The sequence below is a fragment of the Scyliorhinus torazame genome, chromosome X (genome assembly GCF_047496885.1).
Source record: "Scyliorhinus torazame isolate Kashiwa2021f chromosome X, sScyTor2.1, whole genome shotgun sequence".
Classification (NCBI taxonomy): Eukaryota; Metazoa; Chordata; class Chondrichthyes; order Carcharhiniformes; family Scyliorhinidae; genus Scyliorhinus; species Scyliorhinus torazame.
In genome coordinates this window covers 31,122,011-31,142,931 of record NC_092738.1, presented here as the reverse complement: position 1 = coordinate 31,142,931, position 20,921 = coordinate 31,122,011, and the positions used below count along the sequence as shown (strand labels likewise).

Here is a 20,921-nt window from a genome sequence, read left to right as displayed (position 1 = left end):
CTTTTCAAGAAACACAGCAAGTTATGATCTAAAACTGTCCAGCCTGAAAGGTCGGTGGAAGCAGATTCAATAGTACCTTTCAAATGGGTAAACATATACAGGGCTACAGAGAAAGACAAGGGGAATGAGACTAATCGGAAAGCTCTTTCAAAAAGAGCTGAAACAAACATTTTGGGCCGAATGGCTTCCGAGGAGTTGTATGTAAATAATTTTTTTTTTTTTAAATTAAAAGTACCCAATTCATTTTTTCCAATTAAGGGGCAGTTTAGCGTGGCCAATCCACCTACCCTGCACATCTTTGGGTTGTGGGGGCGAAACCCACGCAAACACGGGGAGAATGTGCAAACTCCACACGGACAGTGACCCAGAGCCGGGGTCGAACCCGGAACCTCGACGCCGTGAGGCCGCAGGGCTAACCACTGCGCCACCGTGCTGCCCGTATGTAAATAATTTTAACCCAAACTCTCAAATCAAACTAAAGGGACAAAACTAATATTGGTCAGTGAGAAATTGCTCCAAAAGTCACTTGTACTATGAAATATGGGCAAAGCCACTCCTTCACAAGAAAACAGGCAAATTGCAGTGTGCTATGCAGATGTTTGAATTTGGCGCTGGTGGGTTACAGAAGTCTTGCAGGAGCGGCAAGTCTTCATTTCCCCCCAAAACAACAAGCCAACTGTAAAAGCTGATCATAATACTATTGTCATTCATGCTCTGCCGCCGCTGCCCTAGTCTCGTCCGCCATTGCCGCTGCCCTAAACTGAGCCGCCATTGCTGTTCATGCTCTGCCGCCGCTGCCCTAGGCTTGTCCAACATTGGCACCGGTGCCCTGCTGCCATTCTTGTTGGCACAGTCAATGTCACTGCCATTTGTGTCATTGCCTCTTCTCATGTTTGGTCTGACGATGCGTTCGAAAGAAACAATGAAATACCCAGCAGGACCACTGCCAATGACCAGGAACTGCATTTTCATTTGTTCCTTGGTCATTATGGCCCTTGGGGGCTGAACCTGGAAATTGATTCCTAAACTCCAACAACAAACCCAGGATCCCACATGAAGAAAATTGATTTTCACTTATTCAGTCACCGTAAACCAGTGGCCCCAACAATTTCTACATGTAGATGTAGTGGAAAATTATTTTATTTAGAAAGCAACAAAAAAAAAAAAAAAAAAAAAAAAAAAAAAATGCAAAATACATGGGCATCACAAGCCATCCAACACCATCCGTTATTCTTAAAGGTATCTTAGAGGGTCCCCACTCAGGAACAACCATAGGTTCGCCCCAAGAAGAATGGATGGAGGATTTCAGAGCTGGTACCAGTTGGGAATTAGGAGGGTGGGAGATTTATTTATAGATGGGACTTTTGCGAGCTTGGGAGCATTGGAGGAAAAGTATAAGTTGCCCCGGGGAAATTTCTTGAGATATATGCAGGTGAGGGCGTTTACTAGACAACAGGTGAGGTTTCCGCGGCTCCCGACACAGGGGATACAGGACAGGGTGCTTTCAGGGGTGTGGGTCGAAGAGGGCAAGGTGTCAGAGATTTACCGAGAGATGAGGGAAGAGGGGGAGGAATCGGTGGGTGAACTAAAAGGAAAGTGGGAAGAAGAACTAGGGGAGGAGATAGAGGAGGGTATGTGGGCTGATGCCCTAAGCAGGGTAAATTCCTCTTCCTCATGCGCCAGGCTTAGCCTGATTCAATTTAAGGTGCTACATAGAGCACACATAACGGGGGCAAGATTGAGCAGGTTCTTTGGAGTGGAGGACAAATGTGGGAGGTGTGGCGGGAGCCCGGCAAACCACGCACATATGTTTTGGGCGTGCCCGGCACTGGAAGGGTATTGGAGGGGAGTGACGGGAGTGATTTCGAAGGTGGTGAAGGCCCGGGTCAAACCAGGCTGGGGGTTAGCTCTATTTGGAGTTGCGGATGAGCCGGGAGTGCAGGAGGCGAAAGAGGCCGACGTTGTGGCCTTTGCGTCCCTAGTAGCCCGGCGCAGGATCCTACTCATGTGGAAGGAGGCGAAACCCCCCGGACTGGAGGCCTGGGTAAATGATATGGCGGGGTTCATTAAATTGGAGCAGATAAAGTTTGCCCTGAGAGGATCGGCTCAAGGGTTCACCAGGCGGTGGCAGCCATTTCTCGACTACCATGGGGAACGTTAGAGGGAAGACAGATGACCAGCAGCAGCAACCCAGGGGGAAGGGGGAGGGAGGGGGGGGGGGGGGGGGGGGGGGGTTAGTTTAGTTAAGGTCAAAAGATAATGGGGTTTTGTAATTTGTGTATTGTTAAACATTTCTGTATTGTTACGTTTGTTTTGTAAGAGGGGAAAAATTGTTGTTTGGAAAACATTTTCAATAAAATATATATTTTTTAAAAAGTATCTTAGAAACAACCTGGCTATTAAAAGGAAGGAATATCTGGGAGGAAAACACCATATAAGTCAATTAATTGTTTTCCTTTTACAAAAACTACAATTTAGACTTCCCCAGGTGGACATGGGCAAGGAAATCAGGATGAACAAATGGTCCAGATTTTTCATTCCCAATAGAAGTGACAACTGGTACAAATATTTTCAACCTCATTAATTTTGGAGAGAAGGGAGGGAATAAAGGAGTTTGTACAAAGTTTGTGCTTTGCAATGGCCCAAGACGTTGACCATTTTTTAGAGACACACAGTTGCCCATCCAGGAACTGATGCTGCAGTTCTAACGTGATTACACCATTAACCAGGCACAATTGGAGGCATAACATTTCTTTTTAAAAAAATAGGCGTACATGCTCTCACAGAATTTGGTGAGGGTGCTGGGTTTATCTTGGTTCCTTCGATGTCGAAACCAACGCTGAATTTTGCGAACCTCCCAGTCGAGTTGCTTTGACAGGCCTTCAAGTCTTTTCTCATCAGGAGACTGAGAAGGAAAGAGAATCCGTTATTAACTTGTATTTATGGTTTCCAGAAACAACTCCAGCAAAAACTGCCAGTTTAAAACCATGGGATGTGGCATGTCGATGGTTGGAGGATGGAGTGACAGAAGTCAAGGCGGACAAATGTGGGTGGTGGTTCTTTCCCCAAGCACCTCTATCTTTCATCTTTAAAATGTACCGAGTTTATTAAACGTTCAAATACAGCTAAAGTTACTTATGATGTAGGGTTCAAACTTAAGACTACAGATTACTAGCCTATACTGACCATCACCACCGCAGCCACACACTTCATGGAAAGGTCAGTAAATAGAAGAAAAATACTCTGCATTGTTACCCAAAAAGACTGAGAGAAACGGTTTTTGTTTATTCTTTCACAGGGGCCAGGATTTGTTGCCTATCCCTAATTGCCCTTGAACAGAGCATCTTGCTCAGCCATTTTAGAAGGCAATAAAGAGTCATTGCTGTGGGTCTGGAGTGTAGGCCAGATACCTTCGCTAAAGGGCATTAGTGTACCAGATAGATTTTTACCACAATCGATGCCAGTTCCATAGGCACCATTACCGAGACTAGCTTTATATTCATCGATTTTAAATTCCACTAGCTGCTGAGGTGGGATTTGAAACCATGCCCCCAGAGCATGAGCCTGGGCCTCTGGATTGAGAGTCTAGTGACAATACCACTGTCGCCCTCTGTTTACATAGATTGCCACACAGACCTAGCCACCCTCCCAGAGTAAGGAAATAAAAGGGGAACTAAGGCGGTCAAAGGGATACAGGAGTACATTTTACTGTAATATTTCACCACATTTGTTACATATTACTCATTTTGGAAATTAACAGGAAATATCATTAATTCAGCAAACTGTGTGAAAATGTTTTTCCACTTGTTGCCATTGCTGTTCTGCAGCCCCATCTTTTTGTCTTCCATTGTTGTTCTTCATTTGTACAGTTCTTTTCACTTCTGCACGCTTTTCCATTGCATTCTTGTTCGCTTTCATCCCTTCTGTGAACCATAGCTATTTTCCTTGGTACGTTCTTGTCCCATAAGGGTATATATTGGACCTATATTGAGCTACATTCTCTTCCGAACACCTCCTACTGCAGATGTGCCCAATAATAGTTTTGACTCAGGATGTTGTCCATTATGTCTCATCCCATTCCAGTTAGCGGTGCCAAAATCCAGCATCTAAGTAACTGCGATATGCTTCTACTTTTCAAACCCATACCGAGGTTAATCGTATTAAGATCACTTGGTTAAATGTTTCTTTACTATAGTTATTAAAAAGGAGAGCACATTTGGCTGGCATGCATCGAGATGGACCAAGAGTTGTTGCCAACAGGAAGAATGATTCTTCAATATTACCTCATTCCCATAATGGATGTGTAGTATATTGCAAGACAAGCAACAGTTCAACAGTGACTGCCTGGTGCAAATCCACATCAGAGGAGGCTGGGATTTACACATTTGAGAAATTAGGGGCTGTTATAACTTTGAACGTTGCTTTTGAGGAGGTTTGAGCAATCAGGAAGATTGCTGTGTCTGCACGATGGCATAGTGGTTAGCACTGCTGCCTCACAGCGCCAGGGACCCGGGTTCGATTCCAGCCTCAGGTGACCGCGTGATGTTTGCACGTTCTCTCCGTGTCTGCGTGAGTTTCCTCCGGGTGCTTTGGATTCCTCCCACAGTCCAAAGATGTGCAAGTTAGGTGGATTGGCCATGATCAATGCATGGAGCTACAGTGTGGGCCTAGGTAGGGTACTCTTTCGGAGGGGCGGTGCAGACTCGATGGGCTGAATGGCCTCCTTCTGCACTAGAGATTCTATTCGATCCATATTAAGGTACACAATGAGTCAGCATTAAATGTAATTGAAAATAATGACACTGCAAGGCATGTTTGGGGACAATGGGGGAATTCAACCCTAACAAAAAGAGGACTGGTGTGATTACAAACAGAGATTCTCTGGCCATTTCCGCCCGGCGACCAGAGAATCCCGCCAGAGGTCAATGGACTTCTCCACTGTCCGCATCGCGCCCTTGGCGTTCTTGCGGCGGCAGGGCGGGAGAATCCAGCCCAATACATTTGACTGGGAATAAACCAATGTTGTCCACAAGATCCCAGTCCTACAGACTATTCCAAAATTAATCAGATTCTGGATTCATTGCGGAATAACCAAGAACGAGAGCGCATTGAGAGTTACATTTGTGAAAGGAAGCAGTTGCCAAGTGAGACTGGCAGATTACATTCAAATTTTAAAAACTCCCGTCATTGTGGACATGACGCAAGCTTAAAAGTCAACCGTAGACACCCATTCGTCAGACCACAAGACATAGGAGCAGGATTAGGCCATTCGGCCCATCAAATCTGCTCCACCATTCAATCATGGCTGATATTTTCTCATCCCCATTCTCCTGCCTTCTCCCCGTAACCCCTGATCCCCTTTTTAATCAAGAACCTATCTATCTCTGTCTTAAAGACACTCAGTGATTTGGCCTCCACAGCCTTCTGCGGCGAAGAGTTCCACAGATTCACCACCCTCTGGCTGAAGAAATTCCGCCTCATCTGTTTTAAAGGATCGTCCCTTTAGTCTGAGATGGTGTCCTCTGGTTCTAGTTTTTTCTACAAGTGGAAACATCCTCTCCACGTCCACTCTATCCAGGCCTCGCAGTATCCTGTTAAGTTTCAATAAGATCCCTCCTCATCCTTCTAAACTCCAGCCCCAGAGTCCTCAACCGCGACTCATATGACACCCTCTTCATTCCAGGGATCATCCATAGGAGGTCTAAAGATAAACCGTAAAATCCAGGCCACGTTTCTGAGCAAGCACAATAAGCTGATGTGGAAGGAAACGTGCAAAATGAGGCCACAACCATGGTAATGGCAGAAAGAGAAAGTTACAAATGGCACAGGAGATATTTTCCTGAGCCAGCAGGAGAGGTCCATTTGATTTCAGCAGGATCTGGGCCACGGCAGCAATGTTCACAGATTTACATGTTCCCATTGCCAAGGTAGCCACCAATTTAAATATCCCCATTTCCAGTCAAATGCCTGGCTATGTGTGTGAGAGACATCAGATGGCAGCAGGAGTGAAGGAAACAGTAATGCTCCCTATGGTAAAGCCCCACGTTGCAGCCAGGCACTGGATCGCGTAGAGCTAAAGCTAGTTCAGGAGTCTGGATATCCAAATGCAGGGACTCAAACACATAATTTGGGCCACCACTTCAGTGCAGGACTGAGGGAGCGTCGCACTGTCAGAGCTACATTTCTGATAAGGCTCCAACTACTCGGTGGATGCAAAAGATCCCAAGGCACTATTGTAACAATTGTAACAACAGGACAGTCATCACTCAAGTAACGTCACCAGAGATCATCACTTTGCTGCAGTTTGTGGGATCTTAGCTGTGCACAGGGCGCCTGATGCATTTTCATAGAATTTACAGTACAGGAGGCCATTCGGCCCATCGAGTCTGCACCAGCTCTTTTGAAAGAGCACCCTACCCAAGGTCAACACCTCCACCCTATCCCCATAACCCAGTAACCCCACCGAACACGAAGGGCAATTTTAGACACTAAGGACAATTTATCATGACCAATCCACCTAACCTGCACATCTTTGGACTGTGGGAGGAAACCGGAGCACCCGGAGGAAACCCACGCACACACGGGGAGGACGTGCAGACTCCGCACAGACAGTGACCCAAGGCGGAATCGAACCTGGGACCCTGGAGCTGTGAAGCAATTGTGCTAACCACCATGCTACCGTGCTGCCCCATTCGATAATACAACAGTGACTACAACTCAAATTTGGCTGTGACGTGCTTGGGACATCCCGAGGTGTTCAACGGTGCTTATGTACACACACGAGAAACAATTTCTTTCTGCCCACTGGCTCAGCCCTCAAGCCTCAACATTTTTAATTCTAATTGTCGCGTCGAAGTCCAAGCGTGGCTTTGCTCCCCCCCCCCCCCCCATCTCTTGTAACCATCCTCCAACCAACCCGACAACACGTTCTCTTCAAACTCTGCTTCTCTCTGATTCCTCGCTTCCCTCACGCCACCATCGAGGGCTGCGGGGAGATTGGAGGAGTGGAGTTTTGGATAACTCCACCAGAGAACAGCCACAGACATGCGGGACCAAATGGACTCCCTTCTATTGCTACATGACAGAAAGCAAAACCCCCCCCCAAAAAAAATCAGTCTCTTTGGTCAGGGTTTGTAATGCCAAAACATCAAATGGATCAAAGAAAACTCTCTGAACTTTAAGCAGACTCACAATAAGCTTTCAACAGGACTTTTTGGAACAATTTCAAATGCTGCGCCCCAGCTTTCAATTTCATTTGAATTTTCAGTTCCAATTTCTTACTCCCGCTATCCCATCCAAGCTGATAATACAGCCGCAATAATTGGTTTGATTAGTCACCCAAAGAGTCTCAGACATGCTCCGTCTGAATAATCTACAATACATAAATGAGTCATTCTGACAGTTCTACCATTTATGATTGCTGTTAAGGAGAGATTTACAATGGCCACTTAATAAAAGCACCATTTCATAAAATGGAAAATATAGTAGAGTTACAGTAAATAAGCCAATTGTTTATATAGGAGTCAAGATTAGTTTTACTGGTTTTTGTACAAAGCAATTAAAACCATCGCTTTTATCCGCACAATTTACCATTTATAGCATCGGCAACCCATCCATTTGTGCACCTCCTCTAAAAGACTCTGGAGCCTTTAGTGAAGGTGAAACACACCAAATATGTACAAAAGGGCAGCTTAACTCTTTCAGCCAGACACCTATTCCAATGGTCAGTAGTGTTCTACCAAGTCAGAGGTCATGGGATCAATTTATTTTAATTCATCCATTGGAGGTGATCGTTGGAGAGACCAGCATTTATTGCCCATCCCCAATTGCTCCAGAGAAGTTGGTGGAAAGTCAACGTTGTGATCCGTTGTAGTCACTGTGGTGTAGGTACACCCACAGTGCTGTTCGAGAGGGAGTTCCTGGATTGTTATTGGACACCAGTCAGTCCGTGTGGTGTAGGTACACCCACAGTGCTGTTAGAGAGGGAGTTCCTGGATTGTTATTGGACACCAGTCAGTCCGTGTGGTGTAGGTACACCCACAGTGCTGTTAGAGAGGGAGTTCCTGGATTGTTATTGGACACCAGTCAGTCCGTGTGGTGTAGGTACACCCACAGTGCTGTTAGAGAGGGAGTTCCTGGATTGTTATTGGACATCAGTCAGTCCGTGTGGTGTAGGTACACCCACAGTGCTGTTAGAGAGGGAGTTCCTGGATTGTTATTGGACATCAGTCAGTCCGTGTGGTGTAGGTACACCCACAGTGCTGTTAGAGAGGGAGTTCCTGGATTGTTATTGGACACCAGTCAGTCCGTGTGGTGTAGGTACACCCACAGTGCTGTTAGAGAGGGAGTTCCTGGATTGTTATTGGACACCAGTCAGTCCGTGTGGTGTAGGTACACCCACAGTGCTGTTAGAGAGGGAGTTCCTGGATTGTTATTGGACACCAGTCAGTCCGTGTGGTGTAGGTACACCCACAGTGCTGTTAGAGAGGGAGTTCCTGGATTGTTATTGGACACCAGTCAGTCCGTGTGGTGTAGGTACACCCACAGTGCTGTTCGAGAGGGAGTTCCTGGATTGTTATTGGACACCAGCCAGTCCGTGTGGTGTAGGTACACCCACAGTGCTGTTAGAGAGAGAGTTCCTGGATTGTTATTGGACACCAGTCAGCCTGTGTGGTGTACGTACACCCACAGTGCTGTTAGGGAGGGAGTTCCAGGATTGTTATTGGACACCAGTCAGTCCGTGTGGTGTAGGTACACCCACAGTGCTGTTAGAGAGGGAGTTCCTGGATTGTTATTGGACACCAGTCAGTCCGTGTGGTGTAGGTACACCCACAGTGCTGTTAGAGAGGGAGTTCCTGGATTGTTATTGGACACCAGCCAGTCCGTGTGGTGTAGGTACACCCACAGTGCTGTTAGAGAGGGAGTTCCAGGATTGTTATTGGACACCAGTCAGTCCGTGTGGTGTAGGTACACCCACAGTGCTGTTAGAGAGGGAGTTCCTGGATTGTTATTGGACATCAGTCAGACCGTGTGGTGTAGGTACACCCACAGTGCTGTTAGAGAGAGAGTTCCTGGATTGGTATTGGACATCAGTCTGTCCGTGTGGTGTAGGTACACCCACAGTGCTGTTAGAGAGGGAGTTCCTGGATTGTTATTGGACACCAGTCAGTCCGTGTGGTGTAGGTACATCCACAGTGCTGTTAGGGAGAGGCTCCCAAGATTGTTATTGGACATCAGTCTGTCCGTGTGGTGTAGGTACACCCACAGTGCTGTTAGAGAGGGAGTTCGTGGAGTGTTATTGGACACAAGTCTGTCCGTGTGGTGTAGGTACACCCACAGTGCTGTTAGAGAGAGAGTTCCTGGATTGTTATTGGACACCAGTCAGTCCGTGTGGTGTAGGTACACCCACAGTGCTGTTAGAGAGAGAGTTCCTGGATTGTTATTGGACACCAGTCAGTCCGTGTGGTGTAGGTACACCCACAGTGCTGTTAGAGAGAGAGTTCCTGGATTGTTATTGGACACCAGTCAGTCCGTGTGGTGTAGGTATACCCACAGTGCTGTTAGAGAGGGAGTTCCTGGATTGTTATTGGACACCAGTCAGTCCGTGTGGTGTAGGTACACCCACAGTGCTGTTAGAGAGGGAGTTCCTGGATTGTTATTGGACACCAGTCAGTCTGTGTGGTGTAGGTACATCCACAGTGCTGTTAGAGAGGGAGTTCCTGGATTGTTATTGGACATCAGTCAGACCGTGTGGTGTAGGTACACCCACAGTGCTGTTAGAGAGGGAGTTCCTGGATTGTTATTGGACACCAGTCAGACTGTGTGGTGTAGGTACATCCACAGTGCTGTTAGAGAGGGAGTTCCTGGATTGTTATTGGACACCAGCCAGTCCGTGTGGTGTAGGTACACCCAGTGCTGTTAGAGAGGGAATTCCTGGATTGTTATTGGACACCAGTCAGTCTGTGTGGTGTAGGTACACCCACAGTGCTGTTAGAGAGGGAATTCCTGGATTGTTATTGGACACCAGTCAGTCTGTGTGGTGTAGGTACACCCACAGTGCTGTTAGAGAGGGAGTTCCTGGATTGTTATTGGACACCAGCCAGTCCGTGTGGTGTAGGTACACCCACAGTGCTGTTAGAGAGGGAGTTCCAGGATTGTTATTGGACACCAGTCAGTCCGTGTGGTGTAGGTACACCCACAGTGCTGTTAGAGAGGGAGTTCCTGGATTGTTATTGGACACCAGTCAGTCCGTGTGGTGTAGGTACACCCACAGTGCTGTTAGAGAGGGAGTTCCTGGATTGTTATTGGACATCAGTCAGACCGTGTGGTGTAGGTACACCCACAGTGCTGTTAGAGAGAGAGTTCCTGGATTGGTATTGGACATCAGTCTGTCCGTGTGGTGTAGGTACACCCACAGTGCTGTTAGAGAGGGAGTTCCTGGATTGTTATTGGACACCAGTCAGTCCGTGTGGTGTAGGTACATCCACAGTGCTGTGAGGGAGAGGCTCCCAAGATTGTTATTGGACATCAGTCTGTCCGTGTGGTGTAGGTACACCCACAGTGCTGTTAGAGAGGGAGTTCCTGGATTGTTATTGGACACAAGTCTGTCCGTGTGGTGTAGGTACACCCACAGTGCTGTTAGAGAGAGAGTTCCTGGATTGTTATTGGACACCAGTCAGTCCGTGTGGTGTAGGTACACCCACAGTGCTGTTAGAGAGGGAGTTCCTGGATTGTTATTGGACACCAGTCAGTCCGTGTGGTGTAGGTACACCCACAGTGCTGTTAGAGAGGGAGTTCCTGGATTGTTATTGGACACCAGTCAGTCTGTGTGGTGTAGGTACATCCACAGTGCTGTTAGAGAGGGAGTTCCTGGATTGTTATTGGACATCAGTCTGTCCGTGTGGTGTAGGTACACCCACAGTGCTGTTAGAGAGGGAGTTCCTGGATTGTTATTGGACACCAGTCAGTCCGTGTGGTGTAGGTACATCCACAGTGCTGTTAGGGAGAGGCTCCCAAGATTGTTATTGGACACCAGTCAGTCCGTGTGGTGTAGGTACACCCACAGTGCTGTTAGAGAGGGAGTTCCTGGATTGTTATTGGACACCAGTCAGTCTGTGTGGTGTAGGTACATCCACAGTGCTGTTAGAGAGGGAGTTCCTGGATTGTTATTGGACACCAGTCAGACCGTGTGGTGTAGGTACATCCACAGTGCTGTTAGAGAGGGAGTTCCTGGATTGTTATTGGACATCAGTCAGACCGTGTGGTGTAGGTACACCCACAGTGCTGTTAGAGAGGGAGTTCCTGGATTGTTATTGGACACCAGTCAGTCTGTGTGGTGTAGGTACATCCACAGTGCTGTTAGAGAGGGAGTTCCTGGATTGTTATTGGACACCAGCCAGTCCGTGTGGTGTAGGTACACCCACTGTGCTGTTAGAGAGGGAATTCCTGGATTGTTATTGGACACCAGTCAGTCTGTGTGGTGTAGGTACACCCACAGTGCTGTTAGGGAGGGAGTTCCTGGATTGTTATTGGACATCAGTCAGTCTGGGTGGTGTTAGGGTGGGTGGAGTTCCAGGATCTTAACCCAGATGAGAAGGAAAGCAAAAAACAAAAATTCAATGACGAGTCAATCTGCAGACTGTCCATGAAAATGCAGAGTCCCACACTGGGCTTTTTCACATTCTCTCCATCACTCTACCATCCAAGTGTCGCTTTTGATGTCCGGGGCCTGCACTCACTTGTCTGGTCACCGTTTTATTGGATGTGGTACATACCTTTCCCAATGGTCAAGTTTGGCCTGTCACTGACTCACTGGTCTGCCCACTTGACATTCATTTTGGGAGATCTTTCACTGCCTCTTCAGGCTCAACTGTGAACCCCCCCCCCCCCCTTCCCAGTTTGGTACAGTCTGACATTTGGCCAGTACACACCATGCTTTTTAATCCAAATGGAGAAAATAAAATCAGGAGAATGGTCAATACCAATCCTTGGGATATCCCAACGAATACTTACCCTCCATCAAGACACAACTCCTCCAGAAAGTAGACCTGCTCCCCAACCTTCAGCCATGTTGAGGTTTAACCTTGTGAATTCCCCACCACCTACAAGCTTAGCAACAGCCTTTTGGCAAATGCTCCCCAGAGCATACATTTAATGTGAATTTAGGCTAATGCCCAGCTGTCAGGGAGCAAGTCCCACACATTACAACAATGGAAGTATGCATTCGCCACAGTCTTTTTAAAATAACCTGACCAAATCGACAGGATTAGTCACCGGAGCTGGAGGGAAGTCTCTCACTTCATATTTGTGTGTCCAATTTCGGGCTCTTTTAATCTTTGCAATAATCTGTAGGTACTCGCCTGTCGGAGTAGAATTCTTTGGCCCTTGTTGGAACGAGGGGACATGGGGCGGAAATCAGCTTTCAAGTTCCTTTCCTGGTACAACACTTTCTCAATGGATGACAAACCAACAGTATCGTACACCTGCATCTCGGTCAGCTTTCAACACTGCATTTCAAGACTTGCTTTGAATAGCCAAAAGCACATTGCAGATACTATTACCGCTGTTACACGGAGAAGATTATCAAGTTTCACAGGTAAGCGCCAATTGCGGGGTTTCATATAACCATGGTTTCTTGGTGTCAGTTCAGCTCAGCACGCTAAGATTGTGGGCTCGAGCTCCACGAAGAACGTAAACCTATAATCGAAGCTCAGTCCTGAAGGGGTGTTGGATTTCTTGACGTGCCGCTCTTTTTTAAAAAATATATTTTATTCGAGTTTTTTGGCCAAACATAACAATACGTAGTGTTTCTTTTACACAACAATAAAGCAATAGAAATAGCCGTGGCCAGTTTTAAACAAATAAATAAATAATATATATATATAAACAAAAACAAAACTAAATGGCAACTGCCTTGTCCAAAATAAATACTCTCCAAAATTACAATCCAACAGTCCAATATACAATTACATATACCAAATACCTATACATGTACAATAACATCCCTGAGAGTCCGTCCGATTCCTCCCCCACCGCCCCCCTCCCCCACCGCCGCCCCCCTGGGTTGCTGCTGTTATCTACTTCTTTTCCATTCCCTCTATCTTTCTGTGAGGTAGTCGACGAACGGTTGCCACCGCCTGGTGAACCCCTGAGCCGAACCCCTTAACACGAACTTAATCCGTTCTAACTTTATGAACCCTGCCATATCGTTTATCCAGGTCTCCACCCCCGGGGGCTTAGCTTCCTTCCACATTAACAATATCCTGCGCCGGGCTACAAGGGACGCAAAGGCCAACACGTCAGCCTCTCTCGCCTCCTGCACTCCCGGCTCTTCTGCAACCCCAAATATAGCCAACCCCCAGCTTGGTTCGACCCGGACCCCCACCACCTTCGAAAGCACCTTTGCCACCCCCACCCAGAACCCCTGTAGTACCGGGCATGACCAGAACATGTGGGTGTGATTCGCTGGGCCTCTCGAGCATCTCGCACACCTATCCTCTACCCCAAAAAATTTACTAAGCCGTGCTCCAGTCATATGCGCCCTGTGTAGCACCTTAAATTGTACCAGGCTTAGCCTGGCACACGAGGACGATGAGTTTACCCTACGTAGGGCATCCGCCCACAGCCCCTCCTCAATCTCCACCCCCCAGTTCTTCTTCCCATTTCCCTTTCAGCTCATCTATCATGATCTCCCCCTCGTCCCTCATCTCCCTGTATATGTCCGCTACCTTACCGTCCCCCACCCATGTCTCGGAGATCACTCTATCCTGCACTTCCTGCATCGGGAGCTGCGGGAATTCCCTCACCTGTTGCCTCACAAAAGCCCTCAATTGCATATACCGAAATGCATTCCCTTGGGGCAACACATATTTCTCCGTCAGCGCTCCCAAACTCGCAAACGTCCCATCTACAAATAGATCTCTTAATTGTACTACCCCAGCTCTTTGCCATGCTCCAAATCCCCCATCCATTCTCCCCGGAACGAACCTATGATTGTTTCTTATCGGGGACCGCACCGAAGCTCCCGTCCCTCCCCTATGCCGTCTCCACTGCCCCCAAATTCTCAATGTAGCCACCACCACCGGGCTTGTGGTGTATTTCTTTGGTGAGAACGGCAACGGCACCGTCACCATTGCTTGCAGGCTAGTCCCCTTGCAGGACGCCCTCTCCATTCTCTTCCACGCCGCTCCCTCCCCTTCTCCCATCCACTTACACACCATTGAAACATTGGCGGCCCAGTAGTACTCACTTAGGCTCGGTAGTGCCAGCCCCCCCCTGTCCCTACTACGCTGCAAGAATCCCCGCCTCACTCTCGGGGTCTTCCCAGCCCACACAAAACTCATAATGCTCTTCTCAATTCTTTTGAAAAAAGCCTTCGTGATCACCACCGGGAGGCACTGGAACACAAAAAGGAATCGCGGGAGGACCACCATTTTAACCGCCTGCACCCTACCTGCCAATGACAAGGACACCATGTCCCATCTCTTGAAATCCTCCTCCATCTGTTCCACCAACCGTGTTAAATTAAGCCTATGTAATGTACCCCAATTCTTGGCTATCTGGATCCCCAGGTACCGGAAGTCCCTTGTTACCTTCCTCAACGGTAAATCCTCTATCTCTCTGCTCTGCTCCCCCGGGTGCACCACAAATAACTCACTTTTCCCCATGTTCAGTTTATACCCTGAAAAATCCCCAAACTCCCCAAGTATCCGCATTATCTCTGGCATCCCCTCCGCCGGGTCCGCCACATATAGCAACAAATCGTCCGCATATAGAGATACCCGGTGTTCTTCTCTCCCCCTAAGTACTCCCCTCCACTTCCTGGAACCCCTCAATGCTATTGCCAGGGGCTCAATCGCCAGTGCAAACAATAACGGGGACAGAGGACATCCCTGCCTCGTCCCTCTATGGAGCCGAAAATAGTCAGACCCCCGTCCATTCGTGACCACGCTCGCCATCGGGGCCCTATACAGCAACTGTACCCACCTGATATACCCGTCCCCAAAGCCAAATCTCCTCAACACCTCCCACAAATAATCCCACTCCACTCTATCAAATGCTTTCTCGGCGTCCATCGCCACCACTATCTCCGCTTCCCCCTCTGGTGGGGGCATCATCATTACCCCTAGCAGCCTCCGTATATTTGTATTCAGCTGTCTCCCCTTCACAAACCCAGTTTGGTCCTCATGAACCACCCCCGGGACACAATCCTCTATCCTCATTGCCATTACCTTGGCCAGAATCTTAGCGTCCACATTTAGGAGGGAAATAGGCCTATAGGACCCGCATTGCAGCGGGTCTTTTTCCTTCTTTAGGAGGAGCGATATCGTTGCCTCTGACATAGTCGGGGGCAGCTGCCCCTTTCCCTCGCCTCATTAAAGGTTCTCATCAGTAGTGGGGCCAGCAAGTCCAAATATTTCCTATAGAATTCAACTGGGAATCCATCTGGTCCCGGGGCCTTCCCCGCCTGCATGCTCCCAATCCCTTTCACTACTTCCTCCGTCTCAATCTGTGCTCCCAGCCCCACTCTCTCCTGTTCCTCCACCTTCGGGAATTCCAGCTGATCCAGAAAGCACATCATTCTCTCCTTCCCGTCCGGGGGCTGCGCTTCATATAATCTTTCATAAAATGCCTTGAACACTCCATTCACTCTCTCCGCTCCCCGCTCCATCTCTCCCTCCTCATCTCTCACCCCCCCTATCTCCCTCGCTGCTCCCCTTTTCCTCAGTTGGTGGGCCAACAACCTACTCGCCTTCTCCCCATATTCGTACTGTACACCCTGTGCCTTCCTCCATTGTGCCTCTGCCTTACCCGTAGTCAACAAGTCCAACTCTATATGTAGCCTTTGCCTTTCCCTGTATAGTCCCTCCTCCGGTGCCTCCGCGTATTGTCTGTCCACCCTCAGCAGTTCTTTCAACAACCGCTCCCTTTCCCTACCCTCCTGCTTTCCTTTATGTGCCCTAATAGATATCAGCTCCCCACTAACCACTGCCTTCAGTGCCTCCCAGACAACTCCCAACTGTACCTCCCCATTATCATTAATTTCCAAGTACCTTTCAATACACCCCCTCACCCTTAAACACACCCCCTCATCTGCCAATAATCCCAAGTCCATTCTCCAGGGTGGAAGCTGTTGTTTTTCTTCCCTTATCTCCAGGTCCACCCAGTGTGGAGCATGATCCGAGATGGCTATAGCCGTGTACTCCGTCCCAGTCACCTTTGGGATCAGTGCCCTTCCCAAAACAAAAAAATCTATTCGTGAAAATACTTTATGTACATAGGAGAAAAACGAAAACTCCTTACTCCTAGGTTTACTAAATCTCCAGGGATCTACTCCTCCCATCTGTACCATAAAATCCTTAAGCACCCTAGCTGCAGCCGGCCTCCTTCCGGTCCTGGACCTCGATCTGTCCAGCCCTGGGTCCAGCACCGTATTAAAATCTCCACCCATTACCAACTTCCCCACCTCTAGGTCCGGGATACGTCCTAACATACGCCTCATAAAGTTGCCATCATCCCAGTTCGGGGCATATACGTTCACTAAGACCACTGCCTCCCCTTGCAATTTACCACTCACCATCACGTATCTGCCCCCACTATGGTCTTTGCCTCAAACATTACCCGCTTCCCCACTAGTATAGCCACCCCCGTTTTTTGCGTCTAGCCCAGAATGAAACACCTGCCCCACCCATCCTTTGCGTAGTCTGACCTGGTCTATCAGTTTCAGATGCGTCTCCTGCAGCATAACCCCATCTGCCTGAAGTTTCTTTAGGTGTGCGAGTACCCGTGCCCTCTTTATCGGCCAGTTCAGCCCTCTCACATTCCACGTGATCAGCCGGGTTGGGGGGCTCTTTACCCTCCCCCCCTTGTCGACTAGCCATCTCCTTTTTCAATCCAGCTCCTCACCCGGTTCCCACGTAGCCGTATCTCCCCCCAACGGCGCCCTCCCGCCCCGACCACCCCACCCCATACCAGCTCCCCCTTCTCCCCAGCAGCAGCAACCCAGTTAACCCCCCCCCCCCCCCACTAGATCCCTCACTCGCATAATTGCACCCCCCCATGTTGCTCCCAGAAGTCAGCAAACTCTGGCCGACCTCGGCTTCCCCCCCGTGACCTCGGCTCCCACTGTGCGAGGCCCCCTCCTTCCTGCTTCCCTGTTCCCGCCATGATTACCATAGCGCGGGAACAAAGCCTGCGCTTCCCATTTGGCCCCGCCCCCAATGGCCGGCGCCCCCAGCTCCTCATCCTCCCTCCCCCACGCCATGGGGAAGAGAGAAAAGTTACAGGATCACAGGATTGACAACTTGGGAAATCATCTCTTCCCGTTTTCCCCCTCTTCGCCCCACCACTTTGTCCCAAACGTTCTTTTTCTAGCCCGCTTATTCCAGTTTCTCCTCGACAATAAATGTCCACGCCTCTTCTGCCGTTTCAAAGTAGTGGTGTTTCCCTTGATGTGTGACCCACAGTCTTGCCGGCTGCAGCGTTCCAAATTTAACCTTCCTTTTGTGCAGCACCGCCTTGGCCCGATTAAAGCTTGCCCTCCTTCTCGCCACCTCCGCACTCCAATCTTGATATACGCGGATCACCGCGTTCTCCCACCTACTGCTCCGAGTTTTCTTTGCCCATCTGAGGACCATCTCTCTGTCCTTATATCGGTGAAATCTCACCACTATGGCTCGAGGAATTTCTCCAGCCCTCGGTCTTCGCGCCATAACTCGATAGGCTCCCTCCACCTCCAGCGGACCCGTCGGGGCCTCCGATCCCATTAACTAATGCAGCATTGTGCTCACATATGCCCCGACGTCCGCCCCCTCTGCACCTTCGGGAAGACCAAGAATCCTTAAGTTCTTCCTCCTCGCATTGTTCTCCAGCACCTCCAGCCTTTCCACACATCTTTTGTGTTGTGCCTCGTGGATCTCCGTTTTCACCACCAGGCCCTGTATGTCGTCCTCATTCTCAGCAGCCTTTGCCTTCACGACCCAAAGCTCCTGTTCCTGGGTCTTTTGCTCCTCAATCGCTTGTAATATCGGGGCCAACAGCTCCTTCCTCATCTCCTTTTTGAGTTCATCTACGCAACGCCGCAGGAACTCTTGTTGGTCAGGGCCCCATATTAAACTGCCTTCTTCCGACGCCATCTTGCTTTGTGCCTGCCTTCCTTGCCGCTGCTCTAGAGGATCCACCGCAATCCGGCTACTTTCCTCTCTTTTTTCCATCCGTGTCCGGGGGGGATTCCCTTCTGGATTACCGCACAGTGTTATTTGCCATTAAAATTGCCGATGGGGCTCCTATTAAGAGCCCAAAAGTCCGTTCCACCGGGATCTGCCGAAATGTGCGACTTAGCTGGTCATCGCCGCACCCGGAAGTCTGACGTGCCGCTCTTTAGATAAGATTTCAGACGGAGGCATGAATCAGCCTGCTTGAGTGGGTCGCAGATCAGATTGCACCATCTGAAGAGTAGCAGAGTGCTTTTGCCGGTATCCTTGCTCGAATTATCCCTCAAAATTAACACCGCACAGAAGACCAAACAGTCATTCACGGAGCGCTAATTTGGCTGCTGCATTTGCCTCCAAAAAAACAGTGAATGCACCTCAGCCATCCACTGAATGCGAAACCACTGATCATGACAGCATAAGGACATGCAAGGGCCAGATCAACACAAACCCTATCAACACAAGTTCTTTCATTCCATTCATTGCTGGAATGATTGCAATTTTAAGAATTATTAAACCTTTTAAAATTAACAACGCCACACCTTTACTTAAAAAAACACTTTCAGCACAGACATGAAGGGCTGAACAGCCTCCTCCTGCACTCTTTTGTTCTAATAATAATAATCTTTATTGTCACAAGTAGACTTACATTAACACTGCAATGAAGTTACTGTGAAAATCCCCTAGTCGCCACATTCCGGCACCTGTTCGGGTCACAGAGGGAGAATTCAGAATGTCCAATTCACCTAACAGCACGTCTTTCAGGACTTGTGGGAGGAAACCGGAGCACCCAGAGGAAACCCACGCAGACACGGGGAGAACGTGCAGACTCCGCACAGTGACCCGAGCCGGGAAGCGAACCTTCTATGATTGTAGATAACACAAAGTCGCTGTACTGCACGTTTACCATAACAGAGCACCATGTACTGCAGGTACACAACTGCTGTTCAACAGGGTCAAGGTGGCCCTCTGCAGGAACAAGTTGCGGTTTGGGATGCTGTACCCAGCTTGTCTGCGGGTCATGCATGGGGGGGGGGGACATTTGAGGACATTGGATTTGGTTGGGTTCATCTGCATAACGGACATGAGGTGTTGGACTCAGGGAAATTGTTTTCATGTGGGGTTGATTGGTTTTATTTTTACTACCCACTCTAGAGTTTTGTACCTTTTTCACCTCCGAGTGTTGGGGTACTGCGGTTCGTGATCGAAAATGTGTGGGCTTGGTAGGCAACACGGGCACATAGGGATAAAGAGGAACGGTTGGAGAGGCAGGAGATTGGTGGAGGTCATTTTGGGCTTTGCGAGCCGGGTAGATCCTGGGACCGGGGTCTCCCGGCTTTCATCGGCCACGCTGCACTGTGCTTTTCCGGCACAACGTGGCCGGAGGATCGAGCCCAGACTGTTTTAGGGACCAGAGTTCAATTCCAGCCTTGGGTGTTGTGTGTGGAATTTGTACTTTCTCCCAGTGTCTGCGTGGGTTTCCTCACACAGACCAAAGATGTGAAGTTAGGTGGATTGGACATGCTAAATTGCCCCTTTAGTGTTCAGGGATGTGCAGGTTAGTTTACAGGTAATAGGGTGGAGTGAATCGGTGTAGGCTGGATGGGCCGAATGGCCTCCTTCTGCACTGTAGGGATTCTATGATCAGCGGAGGGGTTCTTTTCAAGATGGTGGCTGTTCATGGCCTTCTTTAAAGGAATGGGGGCAGGGTTTGGGGTTGTTGCTTTTTCTGCATTGTGGGGACTGTGTTTCGTGCAACATCTGGAAATGCTCTCAATAATATAGATTTTTGCTACTTCTGGACCCTATTCCTTTCGCAATAAATGCCAAACTTTCACGATTCCTCCCGATTTTGGATATCTCATCAAATCTCCTCATTTTTCCTTTGAGAAAAGGCTCAGCTCCATTAACGACTGATCATGTTACTAAGAAATTTTGAACAGCGAATCCCTATCAAGGTCAGAAGAAGCCAATTGGAAATAGTGACATTTTAAAGATGCTACGTCCTCACTGATATTTGTTCAGATGGGACTTGTCGCTGCTTTAGGAGTGCTTTTTGAATCAAAGCAGATCGAAACATGCCAAATCCACAACTGCTACCATCTAGAAGGACAAGGGCAACAGATACACACACAAGGCTAGGCACTCACCATCCTGACTGGGAATTATAATCGCTGGATCAAAACCCTGGAACTTCCTAACAGCACTGTGGGTGTACCTACACCTCATGGACTGCAGACAGAGCTACCAATCATTCCCAACAGAAATCAGCATTCCAGATACCAAAAATCAGTATTTTGGCAGTAAAATCCAGATTTTCCATTTCCAAAGGAAAAATGCCCACCAATCTGAAGTGTAGCTTTACCAGACACCTTTATTGCACACATCTAAAACACAAATGGACAAAGCAAATCCAATGCTTCATACATGTACATCATCATGAGTGGGTGTTTTCAAATTAAGTTTCAAACATTCAGTAAATTGAAGAATGAAAACTGTGAACAAAACACTCGCCTTTTTACATGAAGCTCAAAATTGACCTGAACGCTTGATTAATTTTTTTAAAAATAAATTTACAGTACCCAATTATTTTTTCCAATTAAGGGGCAATTTAGCGTGGCCAGTCCACCTACCCTGCACATCTTTGGGTTGTGGGGTGCGACCCATGCAGACACGGGGAGAATGTGCAAACTCCACACGGACAGTGACCCG

General features: G+C 48.5%; 1 protein-coding gene across 2 annotated transcripts in view; it reads right to left on the bottom strand.

The window, feature by feature from the left end:
• Positions 1–20,921, bottom strand: part of LOC140405482 (ceramide synthase 6-like) — a 139,100-nt gene that overhangs the window by 82,138 nt on the left and 36,041 nt on the right. For both annotated transcript variants that reach the window (XM_072493975.1, XM_072493976.1), the window contains exon 3: positions 2,775–2,905. In XM_072493975.1, the coding sequence (XP_072350076.1) occupies positions 2,775–2,905 (131 nt within the window). The remainder of the gene's footprint in view (positions 1–2,774; positions 2,906–20,921) is intronic.